This window comes from Corapipo altera, unplaced genomic scaffold (genome assembly GCF_003945725.1).
Source record: "Corapipo altera isolate COAL_440 unplaced genomic scaffold, ASM394572v1 22b, whole genome shotgun sequence".
Lineage (NCBI taxonomy): Eukaryota > Metazoa > Chordata > Aves > Passeriformes > Pipridae > Corapipo > Corapipo altera.
The window spans coordinates 11,568,426-11,595,856 of NW_020884876.1; the positions used below are offsets into that span (position 1 = coordinate 11,568,426).

The 27,431-nt window shown below is 35.6% G+C and overlaps 1 protein-coding gene across 4 annotated transcripts in view; it reads left to right on the forward strand.

Annotated features, from left to right (window-relative positions):
* Window positions 1–27,431, forward strand: part of GLRA3 (glycine receptor alpha 3) — an 86,243-nt gene that overhangs the window by 44,070 nt on the left and 14,742 nt on the right. For all 4 annotated transcript variants that reach the window (XM_027636053.1, XM_027636054.1, XM_027636056.1 and 1 more), the window contains 3 exons: window positions 4,411–4,634; window positions 7,489–7,571; window positions 16,636–16,773. In XM_027636053.1, coding sequence (XP_027491854.1) covers window positions 4,411–4,634; window positions 7,489–7,571; window positions 16,636–16,773 — 445 coding nt within the window. The remainder of the gene's footprint in view (window positions 1–4,410; window positions 4,635–7,488; window positions 7,572–16,635; window positions 16,774–27,431) is intronic.

Below are 27,431 nucleotides of genomic sequence, written 5' to 3' on the forward strand. Positions count from 1 at the left end.
TTTACCCAAAGTAGTTAGTTACCTAAAGTGCAGCCATAGTGCTTAAGACTAATGCATAAATTTAAAATGGAAAGATGTTATTACCACAAAGTACTACTATGCCACAGGGCATCCTGTCTAATTATACCAGTCAAGACAGCAATAAAAAGCGTGTCAAGTTGCATGTTTTTCAGAGACTGAGACAGTACCTTCAGAAAATCTCACCAGTAAAAATTGAAACAATTAATGTGTTCCGTAACATAGTAGCTTTTCTTGTACAGCAGTGAGAACGAGTTTTCGTTACAAGAAAGAGTTACAATTAACAGATTAAAAAAAAAGTTCCCTACAAGAACAATATTGCTTATGTTGACTTACCTTTACTCTTAACAGTGTTCTTCAAAAGTCTGTAAGATTTCCTTGTTAAAATTTTGCAGTGAGTTATAACAAATGAAGGAAGAATCATTTGACTATATTATGCAAAAGACAAGTGTAAATTTCACTTAGAATGATATATTAGTCAAAGTTAGTCAAAATAGTATTTGGAATGGCAACAGATAGGGTTTTCTGATTTATGCATGAAATTTTGATGATTGTTCAAATAACAGCATACAAAAATTATGAGAGCAGGTGATATTCAATGTTCAGATGAGAGGCATATTTTGGAATCTTTGTCTCATATCTGGAAGGAGACATTGCATATTAAAATGTGTTAAAGAAACAGAGTTAGGTAATTAATATCTTGAGGATTTGTGCAAATGTATTCTGTATTTTGCCTAAAAAAAATCTGGAGAAAAGGACTCTCCAGGCAATATTAGATATAATAGAGAGCAGCTCTTTTAATGAAGAGTACATAGAGTACAAAGGCACATGCCTACATACAGAATTCTTACACTTTTATGTCTTTTAGTAATTATCATATCTAATCCTAAGATCCTTTTGCCCAGGTACCACCCTCAGAACTGCCCCACTGGAGCACCTCCAAGGGCCTTCAACCTTCTATCTTGTTTTGTCTGCCTTATCTCTTGCTATTCTGGTCCAGGTGCACATCCCAATGGAATGTCCTTGCTAAAATCTATTGCCTTGAAAAGAGAGTCAAAAAATGGTTAAGCCAAAGCTTCAGGAATGTGGCACACAAGCTGTGAGAAAGTAATGGTCTAAAGCAACCCCAGCAACATTAAAATCTACAAAAAGCTAAAAATCCTAAAAATTCTAAGGTATCAGTATGTTATGGTAATATAGCTATATCTGTAAAAGTATCATGAATTAGAAATCAAAATATTCTCTAAGTGTGTCAGATTTCACTGTGTGCTGGAACTTGCTAATCAAAATGTTAGTACTGGAGTCCCTAATGGCCTCAGCCTCAGCATTGGCAGCAAAGAGCAGTTACCTGACCTCCAATTTTTATTTTATTGAGCCTTATGAAGCAGATGAACAGTATCCTGAGCCTCTATGAAAGTTCACCCTGTGGCTAAAGGGTTTTGAGGTATGGTGAAACAAGTGCAGACCCATAAGCAGCCTTGTTCTGTAGAATCAGGGTACAGCAGCTGTGCAGACAATGGCAGCCTTAAGGTTACAAGCAAGGCTTTGGAAGTCACCACAACTTAAATGATTTCTCTCTCCCCTCAGGGAACATCCATGTCACAGTTATTTGAATTATAAGTCACCCTTTCAGGCAAATAGCACATCAGAATAGCAAGCCTCTTGTAGGATAAAAAGTCAATTCAGGCAGTTTGGTTCTGGTGTCTGTGTTTGCGTCAAACAACCCTACTTGTTTAAAGCAATTAAGCCTTGTGTTTGTAATGTGCAATTATAAACTGAGATGATGAGTACTTGTCCTTCATAAAATAGCAGTTGAATATATCTCTTTCCTTTTGATAGATTAGAATTTTTTTTAGTGAATAATGAGAGCCAATTTAAGTCAGACTTTTAAAGGAACGAAGAAAAATAGCTTCAATTGCTTCAATGAGAAATTTAACCAGGACTTTTTTCATCTTAAGAACTGGAAACAATTTAAACCAATAAAGTTTATTCAAACTGACATATAGAACAACTTAATATAACCTTGAAAAGATTCCATCATTTTCTTTGTCCATTTTCCTTTTTCATTTCAGCTTTCTGCTATGCATTTATCACCTGTTTTCTTTTACACATATGATTATTCTACAACTAATCCCATTCATAAACTGTTCATATTCTACTGAGAAAAATAAAGTAAATAGACATACCTTAGGTTATAGAAATTAAAACGTAGAGCTTGGGTTGGGCTGAAGTGCAGATAAAGTCCTGAGAGTTGCAGTGCTCCCACCCAGTACTCCAGGTTTAGAGTAAGTGTTTCCTTAGTGCAAGGATTTCCCATACTGAGAAAGGCAGGAGAGCCGTCACTGCTCCCACATCCTGCTTCTTTCTGTCCTTTTGATTTTATACATGAATCTGGAAAGGGAACTGGTACTACATGGTATTTGGGATATCATGCAAAGAAATAAGGGTATTTCAGTGATTATCATGCCCTCTTTAAAAAATTCAGTTCTATGAACACTGAAGCACAAGCTTGTCTAAGAATTTTGACTTACTTTAGAAGCAAGCAAAACACAGAAGCTTGTTTCTACATCTCTAAAGTACAAATGCCTGGCCCTGTTTTTATCATGCCATGCTGCTAATTATGAAAAATACTAACAGCTTCTCATGAGAACTTTGTATGGTTCTTGAGGCTGTCATTACCCATGATGAAAAAGAAAGGAAATGTCTTTCAGTTCTTTACTGAAGGAGATTGGGGTGTATGTGTTTAACAAATTAGTTAACTATTTTTATATTTTTAAAACAGCTGATTAGCAAATCCTACATTTCTTCCACATGGCATTTCATGTTGCATGCTTCCATTTGGCTAGAGAGCCTTTTTCCTGTCTGTTGAAAGCAGAATTAATTTCATTCTCCAGGTGTAGTTTTACACCCAATTTCTTTGTCTTGAAAATTTATAAGCTTATGTGAATATAAAATCCTCTACTGGGACTTTCTCTATAAAATGTGCAGTATTTTTTCATTACAAGAAACAAACGCTTCATAAACATGTTTTTGCATATTCAACTACCCTTATTCAAGATGAATAATTAAATTGACAAAACTAGCAGGATGCTGCATATGTGGAAAACTGTTTCTCATGAGTAAATGTTGCATATTGAAGTTCCTGTTGTTGGGTTGATTCTCACAACTGTATGGTTGCATGTTCCAAGTTTCCTAAGATCAATATTGATACAACACTGGCTTTCTACACCAGTGAGGTTTTAACTAGTTATTCTAACCTGTAATAACTAGTGCCCTTAGTTATTGGCCAAATTGTATTGCTCAGTCCTGCACACTTCATTTCCCATTCTGACTCAAAAATATTCTTATTAAAATTAATTTTCATTTCCCTTTTTAACCATAAAGAAGTGATGTTTTTACTTCTGTTACATTCAGAAATGTCATGTAAGGTCTGACAATCAGTACCCTTTCCCTTCTGCCGCTAATATGTCTTTGTTTCTTTTTTATTTTTTTCTTTTTTCATTAATGCAGTTCAAATAATGAGGAAAATTATATTATTACCAATAAAAATATAGCTCCTATGTCCTTATGCTCAGTCTTAGTTTTAACTACAACATAATGAGATGCTAATATTCACTTTTATTTAAAAACAAATATTTTCATTTTTCAGAGTGGTAAAGTTTTAGGTGTGCAGCCATAAATATGACATCTCTGACAGAAAGTATATACAGCTCCAAAAGGAATTCCAGAAGTTTGAAACACTCCACTTGTCTTCTCTATAAAAGCACCCTTGATTAAGACAGGATTGTCTGTGCCTCCACATGTAACTAAGCTAATTTTTCATAAGGACTTGTATGATCTCCACCGTATTTGAACAGAGGAGGAACTTGTGTCCTCCTCAGACTGCTGTATGGCAAGTTACTGCTCATACAGTTTTCAATAGCAAACTGAGGCAGAGAAAGCCTAGTGGCTTCTAAAATATGTAAGGATTAGAGAGAGAAAAAATAAATTAATTTAACTTCCCTTACAGTGGGACAGGTTCTCACTGACAAAGAGAGGGAAGTGGGAATGCCCTTGCCAGGATTTGGGCAGAAAAACATAACTCCATAAAACTCTTATGCTTCTCATTTTGATTTCAAGACAAAGTTGTGGTAGGGGTAGAGTTATATGGAATTTTATGAACTGTACATGGAGGTTGGATTTCCTTATCTTGCGATTTTTTCAATTGTCCTGAAATGCATCATTATTCTTATCCATTGTGTCCCCACTAATACAAATAGGTATCATTCTGGCACTCAGCTAAGTAATTCTGTTGTCATCCACAGATGGACAGGGGATTACATGGCTAAGAAATGAAATAAAAGTTAAATCTCTATGCTTGATAAAGCTCTGCTTGTTTTCTCTTTCATTCAGGATTACCGAGTGAACATCTTTCTCCGTCAGAATTGGAATGATCCACGCCTTGCATACAGTGAATATCCAGATGACTCTTTAGATTTAGATCCATCCATGCTGGATTCAATTTGGAAACCTGATTTGTTCTTTGCTAATGAAAAAGGTGCCAACTTTCATGAAGTTACAACAGATAATAAATTGTTGCGGATTTTCAAAAATGGAAATGTACTTTATTCCATCAGGTAAGTCTCTAATCAAATTATTTTTTCAGATAGAAGCTCAAAAGTATACCTAAGAATTGCTAAAAGATATATTCAGTTGCTAGTCATGCGGAAGTATCATACGTGAGTTCTGAACACAGACCTTGTCAACATTACTGTTAATACTAAATTAAAAAATAATCCTTCATTAGGCATGCACATAGTAAAAGTAATAAGAAAAGTATCTTTCCCATTTTAAAGTACAAGTACTGAGCCTAGAGGAACTAGGACACTGCACAGAGAAAGCAGTCCTCTAGTATTATAATCTGTGTTGGTCTATGTACGAGTTTCACAGTCTGTAGCCTTCAATGTCACGACAATCAAACGTTATTTCTCTTTCACCTTTTTGCATATTGAAGTTGCCCTTCAACATGGAAACATGATCTGTTTGAGGAAGTATGACATTTAAAGATTAGTCACTTACTGCTGGAGTTGGAGAGAAAAGTGGAAATCAAACTTTTGAAAAGGTTTAAGAAGCTATAAGCAGAAATCATAAGTATTGACAAAATCTAGTTATCATAGTTCATTTCTCTTCTATTCTTATCACTTTTATTGATACAGATACAGACCTCAGTAGGCATTTTACCATTGTCTTCAAAAACTCAATCTAATGAGAAATATATTGGATATAAGTATGCTAATGGCCCACTAGACATGGTATAGATTTGGTATTGAAGCAGTGCAAAATGTTACACTTTTCAAAATAAATATACTATTGTCCACTTAGTTTTTTACTTTGTACGCTTTTATGACTCTTAATTAATGGGCAATCAGACTCTTTAAAGATATATCAGGAACAGTTTTTATACCAGAAAAAAAAGCAAACATTTGTGATTTGTATGGATGTATCAGTGGCAAGACAGCTTCTTTCCTCCCTCCCTCCAAGGCAAGTGGGCAGCATCTTTTCCAGCCTACACAGGGAGAAAGGATTGGGTAAAAATTCTTATGGGCATTTCATATTCAAAAGGAGGTTCGTCTGCCACTCTAGGAACATAGTGAGTCTTCAGTGTCACAACCTGTATTCTGTCACTAGAAACAGATGGAAAGAAAGTTAAAAGGATTCCTTCTCTGGATTCAAGTAGAAAGTAGATCTAAATCAATTATCTCCAGACTGTCTAAGTCACTCCAAGAGGCACTGGCAGCTGTTCCACCCTAATCAAGTAGCTCCTCCCCCTTGCCCTACTCCTTTCAGATGCATGCAACACAGGATATAGACCCCACTGCTCAACTGAGGCAAATTTGGATTGCAACTTCAATAGAATTCAAGTTTGTGCCCAGGTGAAATGGGGAAAAAAACCTCAAACATGAGAAATATTATAATATTAAATTACAAAAGAAAACATTGGATGTGATGAAAGCAGATACCAGATGGTTCCTGTGTTTCTTATGAAGCCAGAAAGTTTATGTTGCCATGATTTAATTAAGGACTATTGCAATTTCTGAAACAAATTTAAAATCATACCATTGGCGTGTAGTTTAATTGTTATGTGCATTTCAGTCAGTTAAGCTTTTGACAAGAGGAGACATGCTAATTGCTAATGTGTTAATATTCAAAGAAAATAAAAGAAGTTTTCTAAATTTGCTTTTTTCTTTCATTCCTTAATGTCTCTTCCCCTAATTGCATTTGAAAATTCAGACAAGAAAATAATGGAAGGTTACAGTGCCTATTCAATGAATACTTAATAGAAAATACTAAAATATTTACTGAAGCATAAAATACAGGTGCATCTTCTTTGAGATGACTTGCTGTGTTACCAGCCTACTAGTCTGATTTTGCATTAGCAACTGTTTTTAATAGCATAGGAATAGAGCCTGCATCTGACTTGCCTCCTCAGTCTCTTACCCTGCAGCTCTGTCACTTGCAGGCTAAACAGAAATTATGGAAAGAATGAATCAAGAAGATTTGGTCAGAAAAAAAAAAATACATAAAATAATATACAGCCATACTTGGCACCTACTGCCCACTTCCCTTTAGCCCCAATGACAAAAACAGGGTAATGGGTTTAAGAGAGGAGGATTAGAGCATTCCCATGCTAGAAAAGCCTTATATGTCAGGTCTTGAATTCAAGTTCCTCAGGTTTTTGTAGGACATTCTATCAACTGAACTGATTAATGACATTACAGTAATGTCCACAAATGATGAATGGATACCTAAAAATGGCCAGTGAGGGAAAACATGCGCCTTTATCTCTTATGTTCTTCTTTCTCATTCCATTGAGAAGTATTACTCTGAAGATAAATTATTGTATTTATATAAAATGTAAAAATACCTCTTTTGCCCACAAGTTGCGAAGTATTTCACGGGAAGTATCAGGACTAACATAAAACACAGCTGCAGTTCAAAATTACAGGCATATCTCAGTTTACCATCCAAATCATAAAATGCTATCTTAAACCGTGTTGACATTTTAAGTACCTTATTTTAGGACAATGCCACATAAATTACTTTGCCACCATAATTTGCAGCTGATATATGTTATGAAATTCTTGCAGATTTGGGTAAATTTTATGTCAAGGATTTGAAATACTGAAACAGTATAATAACTCTGCTGTAGTACAAAAAGGCACGTTGTTGCTGCATTCTTTTAGACTTCTTATAAAGTTAGGCAACCCTACTGAAAAACTTGTTTTTCTGAAAGTCTGCAATAATTTTTTTCCATATTATCATACTAAGCTAAGTGAGTTAAATGGGTTCAGCTAGTATGCATCCTTTTTGAGAGCTTTCTAATGAAAACGTTTCTATTTCTATTTACCTCTAATGTATTCATGCATCCTTCCTGCGCAGTTCTATGGTATTTTGGTGGTATATTTTTAACGGGGTTTTGTGTTCTTTCAGGTTGACTTTAATACTGTCCTGTCCGATGGATCTCAAAAATTTTCCAATGGATGTGCAAACATGTATAATGCAGCTGGAAAGCTGTAAGTTTGTGTAATGTATTATCCAATAAATACTTTTGCAGGGATTACAATTATGCAGGAGGTAGAAAAATCCCTTGTAGAGGTACAAAAATAAATTTCCAAAATGAATCTTCTATTTTACCAAAAGAATCTCTGAAATATACATGATTTTCAGAGGAAGAGATATTTTCATCCTTATTTGCACTGATAATCAATACTTTTCTGTAAATCTGAAGTTATCACTAAACTTAAATACCCAGTGACAGTTTACCTTGAAACAAAATTTCTGCATATAGGGTTTCACCATAAGTCTTCCCCGTATTCACACGTGCAGGAAGAGAAAAATATGGGAGAGTATAAAAGAAATATGAGAATGGAAACTGTAAAGCAGCTATGCCATTTCAAGGCACATACACACACTCACAACAGGACAAATCAGCTCTTCTCTCTGATGTTATGGTCTGAGCTAACAGAGGATCTATGAGGAGAAAGATATAGATATGCATTAAATTTTCATCTTCCTTGTGATGATCTTGCCATTTCCCTTAAAATGAGAGGACTTTGAAAAGACTTCTAGTGGAAAAATCCTCCCAGTGATGCAAAGAACAAAAATAAAATAAAGTAAAGCATTCCTTGAAGGATTCCAGTAATCTGAAATTTGTGAAAAATAGTGACGGGGCAAAACATATTAGGAAGTGTCCACCTAAATGATCTAGATTTACAGTTTTAGTAACTGTAAATATTTCAAAATATTTTTTTAAAAATTTGCATATAGAATGAACATACTGGATTATTTGAAGCATATTATAGATGAGAAACACAACACACATAATATGATTAAAATATTTCTTGGATTTTTTCTTCTTTTACTGGAGCAAAGTAACATCTTAGGGGAGGGAGAGGTAATTATCTATCAGCCAGTATGTCAGAACTGTTCAATGTACGAATAAAGATATGCTTTTATAAAAAATTGCAGGTTGAGTATAAAAGCCAGATCTGTCTTTTACTGTAATGGACAGATGGTAACATTATGAAGCAGGCTTTCAATATGAGGGCAATGGCTGAATCTGACAGCAGAAATTTTCTTGACAAAAATTGAGAGATTTGCAACAAATGTCAAGGAATTTAGGAAAATATCATATATATCCGAGATTTAAGCAAAACTCCGTGGTCAACCCAGGCAGACGATCCTAGCAATAACCTATGTCGCTTGCATAATTAAAGTGACTAAACACTAAAATAAAAAGTTGCTGTAACAACTTCATAAAACCAGCTGCTTTTTACCTCTCTTTCAGCTATTGTGAGGATAGGTCAGGCAACAGCTGAGCATCCTTGAACAAACAGGTATCTGGTATGCTTTATAGAAACCTTGCAAGAGCCCACAATTCCCCCAGACTGCACCACAGGGAACCAACACTTATTAGCTGAATAGCTCTGTAGATGTTCTACTGTCTTTTTCAGCAGAACATTCTTCACTGTAGTCTTGCTTTTAATCATTCAATTCAGTGGGAGTAAATTCCCAGCTGCACATTGACATAGTTGAGAGAGGTAATGCTCACAAAAGATGAGCTGAACAAAATACAAATGAGTGCTTCTACTTACAGAGAAAGATCAAATTTTATTTCATAAGGAAGTTACAAGTAATAAAGCTTTCCCCATATTGCCTTGTCTAATTCTGTTCTAGCTGTAACTTCAGACAGCAAAAAACAAACTATGAAAAAAGAAGGTGGCCTGAGGCAGAAAACTTTGCAGCATGTGGGAGCTCTGGCTATGTTTACATGTCTGATAGGGAATAACCAGCTAGGTTTGCAAGAGCAAGGCAGGAGTTCCCCAAAATTATTTTGGGACAGATCCAAAGCAGATAGGTACAGTGACCTAAGTTCCAAGATCCTAGACCTTCAAGAGCAGGAATTCACCTGTCCATAGCCAGTTTCTCTGTACAGGAAAGACAGGAAAAGAAATAGACAAATTGGAAGTTTACAAAAAATATCTACATGCTATGCAGGAGAGTAACTAGGCTAAAAAGAAAAAAAAAAAAGCTTATATAAATGTGAACTCTACCCAATTTGCAATACTTTGAAAAGGGTGAGCAGAAACATTCAAATTCCAGAGTCTCTGCCTAAGAAAAGGCATTCACTTCTATTTAAAATTACAGAAGAAAAAAGGAGTTGGGTGCATTCGGCATTTTCCCATCAAATCTCCTGAGGTATGAACTGACATAACCCTGAGAGCCTGAATCCGTCCAAGCACCTCTAATTTCTAGGCCACAGTGTCATACTCTCTTGTTACTGTCTAGCTTGCATTTTATGGTGCACAATGAGACAATGCAAACAGAGGAATCGAAGCCATAACCCTTGTGGTTATTGCCCTGTCTGGGGAAGTGGAAGACATTTGTTTCAAAACTGAGAGCACAGACCTCTCCTGTCCTGAGTAAATGATCTGACCATCAGTCTGTTGTTTAAAAATCAAAGTGTTTGCAGGAGCAAAACAGCAGTAGCCATGCTTCCAGGTGTTTCTTTTTAAAGTGGTGATCATTGCTGTTTTTTCCACTAAGTGCCAAGTTTGGTCGAACATTGTACAGTTATGAATTTACAAGGCCCACTTATCTCATAGTTGCTTTAAAATGTATCTGATCTTGAAAGCCTTGCTCCTGTATGTGTCATTAAGAAAATTAGACTAAATCACTCATCTTTTTCTTACTTATCTTACTTCCAGGTTGCAAAGACTGACAGTTACCTAGAGAGATGATGCATTTTACCTCTACTTTAAATAATTATTTCTTTTAGTACTAGATACTTTCCTTCAATATTGATACTGTTGCTCCAGTATAGGAAGGTCTAAGAGGAAAATTCATTTATAGCTTTTCTTCACAAATGATATTTTTATTTTTACCTGGCTCTGTTTTTTCCAAGATCAGCCTAAGTAGTTGTATTTGCCCCTAGTAAAAGTAATTCACTTATATCATGAAGGGGTCGAAAAATATTTAAGTGGAAATGTCTTCTATTTTTAAAGGATTTATTTTAACAAATGGTTCCTCAGCAACTAGAATAAGCTGCTTTTGTATCTTAGAAAGAAAGTAAATGAAAATGCATATATGAAATAATCCCTTCTACATTTCTTTGCCTTATACTAGGGCAGCCTTTAGGCATGTGAGATAATTTTAATTTTATTCTGCTTGAATAAGATACAAAGAAATGTCAGCTAGATACATATTTATTTCATGGTCTGTCTCCCAGGAAAGAAATGTTTTTCTTTCATGTGCTAGAGCTTGTTGTCTCTCTTTTTTAAGTTTCACTTTTATCTCACAGCATTTCTTTGTTCATATATTACAATTATAACTTTATGTAACATTTAATATTCCTGAATTCTCAAAAAATAATGAAAATAATAACTCAGTTACAAGAGAAAAAATACACTATGAAAAGCACCTGCTTACTGCATAATTTTAATTTGATGCTTATTATTAAGTTAAACAATGGTCTTTTTATTTTCCCTTTTGATTTATGAAGGCTTTTTAGTCTTTCTAAGTAATAACACTCTTGTCTTTTGGATTGTTAAAAAAAAATCATTCCATACTACATGATACTGAGTTGCACAATTTCTTTCCCACCAACCTCTAAATTGTTGATTGTACGAGTGAAAAGATGTGTAGGCAAGCTGCAGTGGTACAAACTAATGTGTTACAGAAAATGCACATTGTTCATTTCCCACAACAGCACAAAGACACCATAAGATAAAAGAACTGGAGCATATTTCTTATCTGCCAGGAAACCTCAGGTCTCTACCTGAATGACAGAGATTATGGAGAGACCAGGTCAGTGTCTGCCTGTGCCAGAAAATGTAGAAACCATGCCACTTCTCTCCTTTCCATTTCAGTAGCATAAAAATTGTCAACAACTCATCCTGTGTTTTCCACTCTGCAGATGGGTAACTCAGCCTATTGTGCCTATCTGAAACGAGACCTGACACACAGCTACAAAAATCAAGATACTTGTAGTCTTCAGCTCCTGACCAACACAGGATGAAAGGGCAGCAGTAATTGTACAACTGCTGCTGAACATACAGAAACTAACATAAAACTGACAGCTGAAAATCTGTACAGTCCAGCAAGGAATATTAGCTTTGAGAGATGTGCTAGCGTACTGAGCCTGAAATGCTATTCTTCTCTGAAATTCAGGCCAAGAGGGATAAACCTATAATTCCCAAGAAATTCCATCAGAATGGCTTAGAGGGCAGTGTAAGAGGCAGACCCTTTGCAAAGCAGTTCAGAAGGACATTGCATAGAATTCTGTTTTCCTGAAGCTCCAGCATAAATTTAGCCTTGAAAATGAATCACAGATGATTTTTGAAGCTGATATTTTTAGTGCATATGGTAGAAGAATTTGTTCTAACCTCAAGCCAAAACCAGATTTGTTAGCTCTGTCACATCTTCCCCCCGCTATGTTGCCTGGAATTTAAGGCACAATTCAAATATCTGTCATGTTCTTAGGAGCAGTAGTGTCCAAGCAGCCTGTTCTGGAGGCAAACTGCTGTGACGTCTAACAGAAGAGGAGTGAAATAACTCTAGTCAACATGACTGTAGTCATTGCATCAGCTGGATACCTAAAGAATGGCTTGGTTTGCTGACTAAATCCAATCTTACTTTTGGGCCTGTACCTTACTTTTTAAAATTAAATAAATGAGAATGGAATTTAGATAAACCACTGGGATTAAAAATTAAAAAATAAATTCTGTAGTTGAACCAAACTCTCTTTTACAAAAAGAGTAGATATTTTGCTCAGTTTTTTCATGTGATTTATGTGTTTGTTTCTTGAACATGAGGAAAAGAGTTGGGTCTTAATGTACCTGTAGGGATTGTAAAATGACACAAGGGAAGCACAGCCTTCCTGTAATAAAATAGAAAGAGCAGAAAATTTACAAGATATATTGTTATTCAGCTTTAGCCCAAGTTTGCTCAAAAATTTTATTCCTTGTGACTTGGAATGTCATGCTAAAGGTGATTAAAATGAATGAACTTAGCAAATAAGACTGTGTCAGCACATGTAAGAAAGGAATTATCTTGGAATTGGGAAGGTAATGACACTTCAAAGGTGTGGAGTCTCTGAAGGTGCAGGTGAATTGTTTGCCTTGAATAACAAATTTTGTTTTTCTGTAACGATGTAGTTCTTGGACAAGCAGGAGAAGAGATGTTAGACACTTCAATAACCATCAAGACAAACTTCTTGTATGGTCTCTGTTTTACCTATGAGATAATGGGTTTTTAATGCCTACCATTGATATTGAATTAGCTAAGATAAAATCTTCCTACTCTTAGCATGCACGTATGCAACTGATACAGCTTAGTTCCAATACGTTCTGTAGAGTCATGTGGATAGATGTGGTTCAAATGGAACCCTATTTGTTCATTTTATTTGTTGTCTGGATATTAAAAATCCTGCAACAACCATCCAGGGCACAAGTCCTGAAAACCACTTTTTATCAAGGCCTTAATTTTTCCACCTTCTCCCTCCATTAGTGTGACCACTCAGGGTTTTACTTTTATTTTACCATGCTTACCACCAACTGTGGCAGATCATTTTCGAAAGTAAAATTTTTGTAGGCCAAATCCAAGATGCCCAGTTGTTTCAGGCCCTCTTCCCTTCCAGATAATTCAAATTTCTACTTAATTTGCCAGTTCTTCATAGTCATCTCAGGCAGAGCTCTCAGTCTACCAGTATAATGCTTATCCAGCTAATTACCTGGAATGACTTCAGCCGCTTAAAAATTACTTGTCCATTTAAGAGAGCTGTTTGCACAGAGGCTACAGTGCCATGCATTCACACAGTTCTTGAGTGTTCCTGAGAAATAATCCCTCTGGCAACCTTCTCCTCCCTGGATGATATTTTTGTCGCCTAATTACCAACTATTTACCACCTGTTTTTTGCACTTCAGATGTGCAAGACCTCAGACCTTTGGTCAGAAGAGTATTAATGTAATTTAACCAGTCCTGTACCTTCTGAACACCACTGTTCAACATAACAATGTTGTTTTTTCTGTCCTTTCTTTCTAGTCCTATGATTACACCACTTAGATTTTGTGTGATTAGTGATATCTTTTTAGAATTAAGCAAGAGCAAGTACCTGCACAGTAGCCAGACGAAAACAAAATACATTGAAAACTGCACTTTTCACCCACAGTAGCTGGTTTGTGTCCCATAAAACACAGTTTGGCAGCTCTACTTCCTTTCTCAACCTTCATGCATCCATGCCCTGCAACCCAAACCCTAGCACACTGCATTTCAGTGACAGAAATCTTTACTAACCCACCTGATTTAGTTTAGGTTGACCTGGTCCTGCAGACAATGCTAGATGGACATTGCTTTCAGCTATTTATGCAGAATAAAAGGTTCACTTTTTGCATCAGCGACTAAAAGTGATCAGCACCCTCATATACTACCTAGGCTAGTGACTGACTGTCCTTTTTTCAACAATAAAATGTAACCACTAGGACTTTCCTATATAACATTGTATTTCCCAGCCACTGATAATAACAGAAGAAAGAATGATGTAGTGGTTGGAAAAAAATAGAGATCATCAATTCATTTGGAACTATACCAAATAATGAAATATTTTCAGTTGTATAATCAAGAATAACTCTCCTTGTTAACACTGATCACTAAAGAAGATTTAGAGACAAATTTGTGTCATCAAATAGTTCAGTAAGTTTGCATAATTTATATTTTCTAACTTCCCCAGGGGACTATTACAAGACTTCAGATTTCCATAATTCAGTGAACACATTTGATAGGACCATGTATTTCCCATTTAACAAAGGGTCATAAATTTAATTGATATCTAATTCAAGTTAATTTAACATACCTAGTGGAAACATTATACTATTTTAAATTTATTTGGTATAATGTAAACTCACATCTCTCGCATCTCCATTAAGTCCTTTATGTTATAAGACAGATTTACATTATAACTACGACCTTGACTCACAAAACTGAAGTTACAGTATTGAATACTAAAGCTATATTTCGGTATTTAAAATGTAAACATAACAAAAATTAATTACTACATCAGCATTTTGACTACACCGATATTTTTTTTAATTTTCATTATTTTTACTTGATGAATTAGTGGGCAGGCTGGATAATCAAAATTAAAAGCATACATTAGAGATGAATGAATCTGATTTAGTGAAATACATTTTGATGCAGCAGTTGTTTCTTGCCAGTTCAATGAGTTTATTCAGGGGGATATCACCTCTGGTCATGATCTACATGCTTCAAATGATAATCTGCTTTACACACGACTGCTTTTTGTTTGAATTCATGCAAAGTTTGATAAGATATATACTTCTGACTTTTCATAGTTTATGGCATTTAATAGTGAATTTTTAGACTGTGTTTATGGAATATCATGCAATCATTAAGATAGAAAAATGTCTCCTTGCACAGTTGATGTATGATTGTATTACTTGAGTAATATTTGATCTTAATTAAATACTTATTTAAAAGGATATGGTCTCATTTTAGCATATTCATCTATCCCTGACAAAATATTAAAATAAACCAAAAGTCAGCCTGAGTCCCTGTGAATACCTTGTGTAAAGGTTCTTCTCAAAATGAACATCAAGAATCTAGAAGGCAGAAGTGCTGAAAGCATTTTAAAATTTGTAAACACTAATTCTTACCTTCTAGGTTCATTCGACATAGACAGATCAGAAAAGATGAAGTGTATTGAAGATTTCAGGTCAGCAGATCAGGTCATTGCGTATGACTGAATGCCATTTATAGGTGTATTCAAAGAGTAATGAAGTAATTGAATATAACAGGGGTAAGATTTGTGCTCACATAACAATGTTATTTTCTTCACTGGAACTCAAAATGTCAGTACTTGTGGGCAAACAGTTACTCTTAGTAAGTTCTGAACAATACACTTTAAACAGTAGTTTGTCATTGAAAGGTTAAAAGATTTTCCAGTTATAAGTAGGTTGTCTTCAGCAGCTCTTTAACATCACACTAAAGTAGAAAGGAAATATTGCAAAGAAACTGAAAGCTATATAAATTAGATGAAAAAATTGCTCCCTTTTCCTTTTGGTTCCTTCTGGTATATGTGTACCCTTGTCATTCAACCTGTCACAACAGCAGAAGCTATATAGTTTTAGATTTCAGCCTTAAAATATCACGTTGTCCATATCTATTAGATTCTGAGAAAGTCTTAATGAAACCTGAATGAGAAAAGGAAACTTTTTTCTTCCAGTTGTAATAACCAGATAATTTTTTTTCAGAAAAAAATTAGAATAAAATATCATGGATATCCTGGAAAGTTAACATATGCAGAGGATGTAGGGATATTTTCCCCAATGATATCCCATGCAAATATTCATCTGAGAGATGAAAACAGAAGGAAAAAGTACTTGTTCTTTGCGAAGTCTGGCCCTCAATTACTATGGCTTTTGCTGTTATATTTAATCTTATACACACATGCAGGAGGTATGGATAAGTGCAGGAATAGTAAAACTGAATGCTTTTTAATATCATTATGTGTCACAGACAGTTTGTATGAGAAGATTACAATGAATTGCTTTCCCGTGTGTTGTTCCAGTTTCAGAGAAAAGCAATTTTTCAATTTGACTACTACTACTGCAAAAATTTCCATTTTTTGAAGAATTTTCACCTAACAATTCAAATTAACATAAATCCATAAAAACAGCTTTGACAATCCACCATTTCACCTCTAGTAAAAGGAGGAAGAGATCTGAGTGTGAAGGGCTTATTTTATCCTTCATAGTTTGGGGAGGATAAGATGTTCCCAAACACCCAAGAGACCTGGAGGTTTAGCTAATTTAGATGCTTCGGTTTAATCCATTAATAGACCACCCGATTACTAAGATTTAAAAAGAGATTCATAAGAAAACCTTTTTCTTTTTTTCTCTTGTTCAATATTGTATAGAATGGCACATAATAATTCAGGATTAACAGGTACAAGCTGTATTACCTCCTTTTTATGAAATTTACTTAAAACATTATAGTTTGGTACATTCCTGCTTTTCAAAGTTTGCCACTGACTTACAATTTGGTTTTTTTCTTTTTTTTTAGTTGGATACACAATGAATGATCTCATTTTTGAGTGGCAAGAAAAGGGAGCAGTTCAAGTAGCAGAAGGTCTCACTCTGCCACAGTTTCTGTTGAAAGAAGAAAAGGATTTATGTTACTGCACCAAGCATTATAATACAGGTAGGAAAGCATATTAGTGATTACAACAGGAAAGACATTTAATATTTTTTGTTATAATAAATGTCACAGTTGGGATAGTTTTTAAATGTTCTCACTGAACTCCAAAGAGCATTAAAATGTACAGGTGCATTGTGCATGATAACTTAAATAACCGTCAAACAAAACAAAACTACTTAAGACTGACCAAACTTGTATTTTAGTTACCTTCAGAGAATATATAGTTGAAATAATTCAGAAGCAGTTCAGTCAGGAGTTTTATTTTTTCAGCAAGTGCCATGACCACATTTACACTGTGGATCTGAAACACTACTGAAATACAAAGGTCCATATGCTGCACACTAATCATAGCCTGGCTCAGTCAGGAAAAAGGGACACAGGGTTGCCAAGCCAGATATTCCTGCCCTTGTTCATAAAGGGCCAATGTGAACAAGCTGAAATCATGCTTAGCATGCAATACCCAGGTGTAAAAACTAGACATGAGTCTGCAGTGGTAGATAAGCAGGAATGGTTTCAAACTGAGAGTAGGTTTCAATCAGCTATTAGGAATAAATCCTTTAACATGAGAGTGGTGAGTCACTGGAACAGTTTGCCCACAGAAGTTGTGGACGCCCCAACCCTGGAAGTGTTCAAGGCCAGGGTGGTTGGAGATCTGAGTAACCTGGTCTAGTGGAAGGTGCCCTGCCCATGGCAAGAGTGTTGGATCTAGGTGATTTTTAAAGTCTCTTCCAACTCAAGCCATCCTATGATTAAGATTCTATGATTTATGATACTGAATTGAAGCCTTTGTAGAACTGAGATATTTAGCTCATTATCTCTGGGATTATTTGAAAAAGGAGGGGATTAACATTAATAATATAGTTATCTCATTTTTAATTGTAAAAAAATATTTCAATAACTGCACAATCTCAACCATAATAATCCTCAAAAAACATGTAGCAATGGCTAAGAATGCATAGCTTATATCCACTCTCAAGAAAAAAAATCTAGAAATCTTTTATTATAATCCATGTATCTTTTAATTTCTGCTCTCCAACATGAGTCTAGATTAAACGTATTTTAAAATTTAAGATTAGAATGATTCATTTGGATTCTGCTGGAATGTCAGGGGGGGAAAATTAAATAGGTGGTATCCATAAAGAATGACTTGTTGTGATCAAAATTAAGGATGAGTGCTTTTCAACCCTGAGTTCTATCATAACTCTTGTGGTGACCTAAGAGAAAAAAAGGTTTTCTAATGATTTCCATTTAGAGGAGAAAGATATTGATAAAGACATTTTGAAGTGTTCCCCAAAATAAATTTGAAATACTTAGCAAACATTATTACTGTACAAATACTAATATTGGATAATCCTTAAAAACATTCTAAAAATGGAGATATATATCCTATAGCAGGGTAATTTTTTCACTCAAACATCTCTTTGTTAATGATAATATAGAATTTCCTATTATTCCTTTTTTTCTTTCTACTATAATCCTTATGACAAATAACAAAATTTTATTTTCATTATTTTCCACTGTCTCCTTTGAGATATACAGGCAAGTTATCCCTCTCCTGCCATTTTAACATCTACCTGTAACTGCACTTCTGTATCCTGTCTAGTGATATTAACAAGTGTGAATTCATGATATAGAATATTTTCTGAAGTTCATTTGCATACCATGATGCATAAAAAATCTCTAACTGAGGAATTAAGACATTAACATGGTGTGTAACCTGGTACTGAATGGAAATCTGTATTAAAATTTCATAATTTCGGTGATTTCCAAACACCTCATCAAAATCTGAGTTGTACACTTACTTGTTTGTCTGAGAACTCACATTATAATCATCATGGTTTAAACCTTATCTTTTTGATTAAAACTTCATTGTTTTAATATTTTTGCGGCATTACATTTTTCTTCACAACCTATGTTTCAAGCCTATTTAATTTGGTATGAATTTTCATCTAAGGAAAAATAGGAGAACATGCTTCACCTAGGCATACTACACTAGGTTGTATGGGGTCAATTTAATTCTACTGCTTTTTCCCTGTGGCCCTAAACTGAGTTGAGAAGCAGGAGCAACAGATTTTATTAACATGAGGCATATGAGCCCTCGTGCTTCTCAAAATGTCACTACACGACGAGTGTGCTTATCTCTGTGCAATTCTGTCACATTTAGATGGGAGAAGGGGTTTACTGTGATAAGTCTAAAGGACAGTGTGGCCAATCAGCAGTCTGTTGTACTCTGTATTGCTTTGGCCAAACTGCATTTCTGTGGCCAAGCATGCTGTAAAGCATCAGTGCAACCCACAATCCTGAAAAGATGGATAAGTTCATGCCTCTCCTGAAAGAATAATTGGATAATTTGTCCATAAAAAGTAAAAGTATTTGCTAACATAGAAAACTTGGAACACTGGATGCAACTAGACAATGGAGACTTTAAAAAACGTCAGCAAAAGAGAAGACAATTGCACAACTGTGGAACCAGCCTGTGATGGGCAAGGGGGAAAAATGTGATCCTGAGCAGCACCATCTGCAGGCAAAAGGGTATGTCCTCACCAGAGTAAACAGCAGAGTGGACTGCTCTGAGTTACAGCAACAAAATTAGACGTACAGATCTAGAAGAACTTTGGCAGGACATATCAGATAAAAAAGATGGTCTTGCTCATGCAGGACTACATTTATTGTGATACTCTCCTCTTCAAGACAACAGTATTTTATCCAGAGTAATTTTTTTTTTTTTAATTCAAGTCTTCAGTATAAAGTGAGTTTAGTAAGATTAGAGAGGTTTGGTTTCTAGGAGTGTAAGAATGCATTTTATTTCTTTGTTACAACCAGTATTATTAACTACCATTTGTAGGTAAAAAAACCATAAACATTATATTAAAAGACAACAACAGCTAAGAGTTTATTTTCATTATGTCACTTGGATATGTGAAAAGTAATGTGCTTTCTTAAGACTCCTGCAATGAGCTTTTGCAGGTAGATATGCCTTTAGAACACCACAAAAGAAACAAAATTAAAAAAAAAATCAATTTTCAAAACTTGAAGTAAAGTCTATTTCTCTGACCTATGACAGATTAGATAAACTGAATTCTTAAAATAATGCTAAATAACTGCAGCTGGTATGCAGTAAGTGACCAAGAAGAGTTTTCAAATTAAATTTAGTTACAACACAGAATGGAAAATTCTTCTGAGACATCCTGAAAAACAGAAAGAAAAAAAAAAATTCTCCCTGTGAAAAAAATTAATATGAAGCTTCAGGACAACTTGTGGAAACTCATCAGTGCATGTCTTGTCAGTGTTTCATGCCCAATTGAAAATGAATAACTGTAACCACAGCTCAAAAACAAACTACGTCTAAATATAGAGACATAACAGTTTCAGCAAAAGTACAGCAAAATGGCTCATCAAGTCTTGTGTTCTGAAGTGACACAACAACATTTCCGATAATTTTCATGTTTTGCATCCACAGGCATATCCGCAGTGACACATTTGGGAAGTGAAGTAGAATCATAACAACCAGCAAAATCACATATGAACCATTTATGTTACAAGGATGGTCTTGCTTTACCACATTCCTATGTGACATTCGTTGCTCCCCTGGGCAATGAATTTTTATTTCATCTAATTTTTATTTCAATCACAGATAATTTTAATCATGACTGCAGAAAGCCCAATATACAATAGCTTGAATTTGTGCATAATAGCGTTGGTTAACAGGCACAAACAGAAACACTTTGTGTCTTGGTTTTATTCCTGCTCCATGGATAATGCACAACACTTGAATGATGTTGCTCAGAACTGTCTTAGGTCTATTAATGCTTTTTGGCTCAAACGTTTGGATATAGTGGTCCTGGAAACAGTGGGACTATGGTTCCTACACTCACCACCAGAACTGATGGATTCCATATGTGACCACTTCTGATAATTGCAATCATGATGAATGGCATGTTTCCTTAACTCCACATTCCCCATTCAACCTCCTAACACACACATTCCAAACGTGATCTTTTCTCATAATCTCTTTGGCTCCCACATAAGGTCAAGCAAGTTGCTTACCAACCTGTAGACTGTAGCCTTTCTAGGTCTCACCTTCAGCTGACCTAATGCCTTATATTCAGCTGACATGATAATGATAGGGATTAAAGGAGACATAGCTTTGATGCCTTACTCTGCCAGAAACAACTCAAACCCCTAATTGTTTTGACAAACACCTAAACCACTCTATTCGAGAGATCGGAGAGATTTTTAAGCCATGGCTTTTTAACATGCTTTTTTTTTATAGATCATTTCTCCGAAAAGGAAGTTTGCACTTCTTATCCAGGAGGTAGTGTATGGATGTGAAATCTCTGAAGTTGCTCATTCCTTCACTGAAAAAGCAGAAGTTATAAGCACTTTGAAAAGCAAACAGAGTCTATGCCAGGCTGAGAATGTGATGTAAAAAAACCAGCACTGCTTGACTCTTAACAAGGCATTTTTCTCAAGGAGGAAGAGACCTCAGTTGTCACCATTGCACTGATCCAAATTTAAGCATTCTACCTTAAAGATTCATTGAATAAAAATTCAACAGCTGTCCTGAAAGTAGAAATATTGCATCTAGACATCTCTTTAGTTCATGCTTCTCCCCTCTCTGCCCTTGCTAACACAGTACAGCACGTCTCTCTCATCACAAGACTTCTGTTCAACTTGATATCTCCCAGGCTCCCAGGCTTGTCCTGTAGAACTGCTACCTACCCAGTCCATCCCAGCCTGTATCAGTGCATGGGTTACTCCACCCTAATCGCAGAACTGGGCATTTGTCTTTGCAAACTGCTGTGATGTTGTGGTGGGTTGTCCAGCCTATGAAGGTCCTGCTTAATGCCGCTTGGTTCTGCATTCTGAGAGAGAAGGGAACTGCAAGTGCAAATATATCAAGCTGAAAAAAAAATTAGTTTCTCTTTTCCATATTTATTTTCAACTTTCTTTTATTGCAGTCATTATCAGTCTTACACCAATGTTAAATTTACCACCTGCCCGAGTATTTGTTTCCTGAAAAGCTGCATAAAGACACTTCCTTCCTGTCCGGGAATTTGTGTAGTCAATGGCAGGTCACAACATCAGTACTGATTTCTCCCAATATGCTACTAATATCCACAAACTCGATAGAAAAACTGAATGGTAGTACATTCCTAAAGTTGTTTTGTGAATTTTGGCTTTAGATATATAGACAACTTGTCTAGTTCTATATGCCAAACACTGGAAAATCATAATTTCTATTCAGGCTGTATGATGATACATACAACCTGTTTTATCTGTTTTATGACAAGGAAAAGGTGAGTACTTTTATAAGCAGTTTTTATCAGCAAAATACATTCAAATTGCAATTTATATTAAATGCAAACTGCAAAGTTTTTAGAGACTGAACTAATCAAGTGTTTTTAATTACCCTGACTTCTTCCTAGAAAGGTATGAAAATAATTTCAGCTAAATTTACTTATATGTAGTCAATTTTAGAGGTGCAATCTCTAAAAATAATGAGCTCTACATGCACATAATTTATGAATTGTATTTTTTCTTTAAGAAATTTTATCATTAAAAGACAAAAGGAGTGAAAGCATTTAACTGTATTTCAGTAATAAGTAAAGCAGAGCTCCTGTCAAATGATGGTGTCACATTCTGGGAGGAATAAAAAGGAAGTGTCAGACAAGGTAAAATCAAGTAGACTGCTTGCTGTGTGGTGATTCTGTTGTGTGGAGAGAAAGGGACGGTATTGTCTCATGAAAAAGACAGTTTACATATTTCATTCTCCTTCAAGCTCTCTGTGAAAATCATCTACCATTATGATTGCAGGGTGATGCATAACATGCTGTTGCCAAGAAAGGTTAATTGTGATCTTATTTTAGCAGACGCAGAGAAAAAAGAAAGCACACAACAAAAGGCAAAAGGAAAGTGTTGGTGGTCTATGTCATCCCTCTTAGGGCAATACAGTTTTATTTCCTTCTGAGACTGTGTATTTTTGGCTAAAGTAACTTCAGTTAGAATAAAAAACTGTCCTTGGAAAATTTCTTTTCAACATTAGTAACTTTAAAAGTAAAAAGTTTTTTCTTTGATGTTTGGGGCTTTTTTTCCCCCAGTTCATCTGAAGACACTTGGAACCTATACCCACACTCTCACTAAAGACAGTAACAACATTTGCCAGGGTGATTCCATCTCGTGTACTAGATAAAATATTAGAGTTTGTGTATGCAGGAGACTTAATTGCATGATGAATGATTTTGTTTCGGGACCATTCTGATCAAAACTTCATCTGTATGGGGCTTTAGCACACACATAAAAGACTAGTTTTCTACTACCTATCACAATGAAGTCTCCCAACCCAGGATGAGATGAATGTCAGAACCAGGATTAGGAAGGACTGGAAAAATATAGCAAAGGGGAAGTCTATGATGGCCTGCAGATAGATCATATTTGCTGTATATATTATATCTCATAAATTATTCTTAGTGTAGATTGTCTTGCAATAGACATTTTTTTGAGTAAATATTTGTCCTTTTTTTCTTCATACAGAGGTGCAGAGAGTAGACAAGAATACTCAAAGCATTGCAATAGCAACTGTTCAATAAGAACCTGTGAATCAAAAGTATTAAGCACCAGAAAACAAAATCAAAAAGTGCAGTAGCCATGTTACACCATTCCATAAAAAATCTGTTTCTTGAATCCACCTCTTGTTTTATTTTAGAAGAAGACTCTTTTATTTATGCTTTTAGAGGAAAGAACTATCTTTACTTTTATTTCTATAGAGAAAAGTGTGTCAGCTGGCTTTTGCAATATGTTTTCTTTTCTACATAAAATGAGGAACTGTGGTTTTTACAAGTCTAAAACTTATAAACATTGCTGAGGTTTAGAATAGCATCTAGAAGTAAATACTCTGTTTAATACAATTTTCAAGCTCATTTTGAACTTGAATGTTTAGTAGAGTAGAGGAATTGAGCTGCTTAATAAAGGGATTTCCAGAAGACAGACAAATGGGAGGAGCTATTGTATTAAGAGGTCTAAATCTAAGATAGCCATTTAGTTTGAGCATATGCTAGCCACTGAAGTAGTCTCAGTCTCCCTTTCTCCTTTCCTGCTGTCTCTCAGTACCTAATTTCATGTTAAACCTGTGTCTCTAACTGTTTATCAAGGGGGAAAATGCAGTGTTATAGGAGAGGACAATCTTCACAGTCCAATTGCTCCAGGACTCTCTTAGGAAATCTTCATAGCTAGCAGTATTTTGGCTGCTAGGCTGGCTATTTGTTGGCCATCCATCACCGTTAGAAGTAGAATTGTATAGTCTAAACCCATATTAACAGAATGATATATATGATATATCTGCTTCCAAGATCCAAAGCACATACTCTGCAGCACTCCATGAAGATTTATTCAGATATGCTTAACTTAGTTCAATTTTTAGGTTTTGAATCATCTCTGTTCAGTCAGTATAAGATTCTAATTTTAAGTAAATAGATTCATGTAATTTCATCAAGCTATATTGTCTTTAAGCCATAGTCCTCTCTAAATCCGTAAAATATTTCACAGTATATTAGTTAGCATTATCAATGACTTGCAAGGAGGGTCAGACTACCATTTACTAGTATCTAAAGCAGTATCAAGAACCTTTAGCAGATAACTGTCCATTCTGCATGGATTACCAGTTGAATGTATGCTTAGTTCTTTTCTTGTTTGTGTATATTTATTCACTTTGTATTTTACTATGTTATTTATTTTAATTTCATAGTTATTTAATAAATATTATTAATCCTTTATTAATTATTTCTGAGGCACACTATTTCCTTGACTCAGTTTTCTAAAGTGATTCTGTCTTATGAAAACTTTCTATGTAGCTTCCAAAACAGCTACTCAGCCTTCCTGGGAATTGTGAACTTGATTATGACATTGTAGGGCTACAGTAAGAAAAGTTTTCCCCAAAAGGCATCCTAAGGGCTGCTGAAAAAGAACAAAGAATTTTTAAGCCCTTCCAACTATTGTCTTTGGAACAGTTTGAGACAGATGAAACTGCAAAGGAGGACTCTTTAGAGCCTGAATTTACTACTTCTGCTTGATTTCTCTTTCACATCCCACACTACTGACAGTACCTTTTAATCACATGAGCATACTGCTGCCTGCATAGCCCATTGTATAAACACCACCTGCCACAGCCAGAGGAGGCTGCGCAGTGGAAAGATGTGCTAAAGGAGAAAATTGCTCTTCTTAGGTTACTCACAGTTGGCCACAGAAGCAACAACTAAAAAAACAGTATATGATGTAGACACTGAGTGGAAGAAAAATCATATAAACTGACTGCAGTATATATTTTTCCACTACCTATTAGTTTCAGCATGGACATTGCTGGAGAATCATGCCACCCCAGCAGCTCTAACATTGTTTTACCAAAGAATATGGGTAAGAGAGAAAAATGCACCATCACATACATATACACCACCACATTCACTTCACATGCATAGGTACAACATTCGTCAAGCCAGCACTTTTGATGCCTTTAGCACACTTAAATCCCTGGTTAGGCTAGACTTACAAACACAAAGAATGTTACCTTGTTTCGGGAAAGAATGCTTATCCTTTAGGAAGCCCTCAATAGCTTTTCTTTCTTTTGCAATACAAAAATCTACCCATTTTATGGATTGTGAGCACATCTATATTTTGCTCTAATCTGAAACTACCATCAGGTCATAATTTGTTGCTCAGCCTCAGCAAACCCACAATACCAGAAAGTATCCTATCCTTCTCCTAGGCAGTCTCTGTGACACTTACAGTGCATATCAAAATGAACTAGATCTTATCTTTTATGTACTGCAAATTAATTGCTAGAGCAATGCTCTTAGATACTTGTCTATCTCCTTTGCCGGCTGAGATGACTTCATGGGTATGTCTGTTCTGATCAAGCAACCATTCAAATAGATTAAACCACAGCTAAGCTGGCTTTGAATTTGAAATGGAATACAGGAAGAGAAAAGAGGCCCACAGCTGGATGCTAGCTTTAGTTGGGAAACAACAGCACAACCTCTGCTGGCTGCCTCCTATCTGAAGCTCACATAGTTAGAGCAACAGTTTTCTTTTTCCACCCCGCTTCATTAGCTAAGTTTATGCAGGTGGTTCTGATGTCAGTCAGGAAGGGAAAAAGCTATCACCTCTTCCACACTTAGACCAGCAACTGCTGCAACTGCAGTGCTGCGACTGACTTCCAACTGCTGCCTTTTTCTAATATTCAGTATTTGAGTAACAGAGAAAAGCGTCTAACCTGGGTAGCCACCAGCCTCCCTGGGGAGTTGCCATATATTAATTGTTCAGTGCTGTAATGGAACAGAGGGACACAGTGGTCTTGACTAGGAAGCACTGATATATGTACCTAGCATGTACATAAACTCAATGGGTCTAAGACAAAGGCAGGACTCTTAAGTCACACATGGTGTGGAGTTATTTTTCCAGTTTGAGACTTTCTTTTCTTTCTTTTCTTCCCTTTCTTTTTTCCTTTTTTTTTTTTTGTTTTGTTTGGTTTTGGTGCTGTAGATTTTGAGGGTTTTTTTTACCTTGGCCAATGATATTTCCAAAAATACAAAACCAAGCAAAAAATTGTTGACACATCATTCAGTCCTAGTTCTGGCCACTTCATAATCCCCACTTTTTCCTCTGTGGTTACAATATATTCCATTCGTATTTCTTTCATTTAGAATATCTTTCATTTTGTTGGGATCCTGTTGTGCCCAGCTATTCCTCTCTTTCTCCTTAGTTCAGACATACCTGTCAAATTTTCAACCACATAAAATAATCCATACCAGAGCTACTATATTATTTACTGGTCCCTGTTTAGGACCATGGAATTTTTGTGCTGAGTGGTCTGTGATAATTCAAGTCCACTGCAGTACTCAGGGAAGAGTCTCAGATCTCTTATCCCACATTTATCTGGACAAAAAAAACCATACAAGCAATAGCAAATGTTTATTGACACTCCATGTATGCATACACATATATTATGCACTCTGATGCCCCTTAGTTTTCCTTCCTAATTTGTTTCAAAAGGAGAATATAGGACCCTGTAAGAAGAAAATGTTGCATGCTGAATGATTCTTGCTGATGTGATGCCGAATAAAATGACTTAGCAAGAGGCCTAGATTTGGTTGATGCATTTTGCTACTCCTTACCACCGTGATTTACTGTGGTGTATGAGGAAACTGCTGTTGTCCAAAGCTGCTGAATTAACAGAATGAATGTCACAAAAAAAGAAAACTTCAGGGTAAGGACCAGTTTGAAGTAAGAATGTGATTTCAACAAAGGCCAGCCGGTGCAGAACTTCTCGTTACGTGGGGTGTACTGACCAGCTAAGCGAAAGAATATATTGTGTAGGTATTCTTTTGAAGACCTTGGAAGAGAAATGTAGGGGGAAATCCTGGCCATTTCTGAAGCAAACACCAAAATTCCCATTCACTTTGTTAAACCAAGATTTTGTCTCGTGATTGAAGCAGAAATCAGTCTCAAAGCTGGGGCAGCAGATGGTTGAGCCAGGATTTGGGACACAGATTTCAGGACCGTAGACAGGATTCAGAAAATGCTGGCAATTAGGAATGGAACTGATAATTGAGTTTGCAGATATAAAACTCCTGAGATACAGAATGTAATTTTAAAATTGAACATCATAA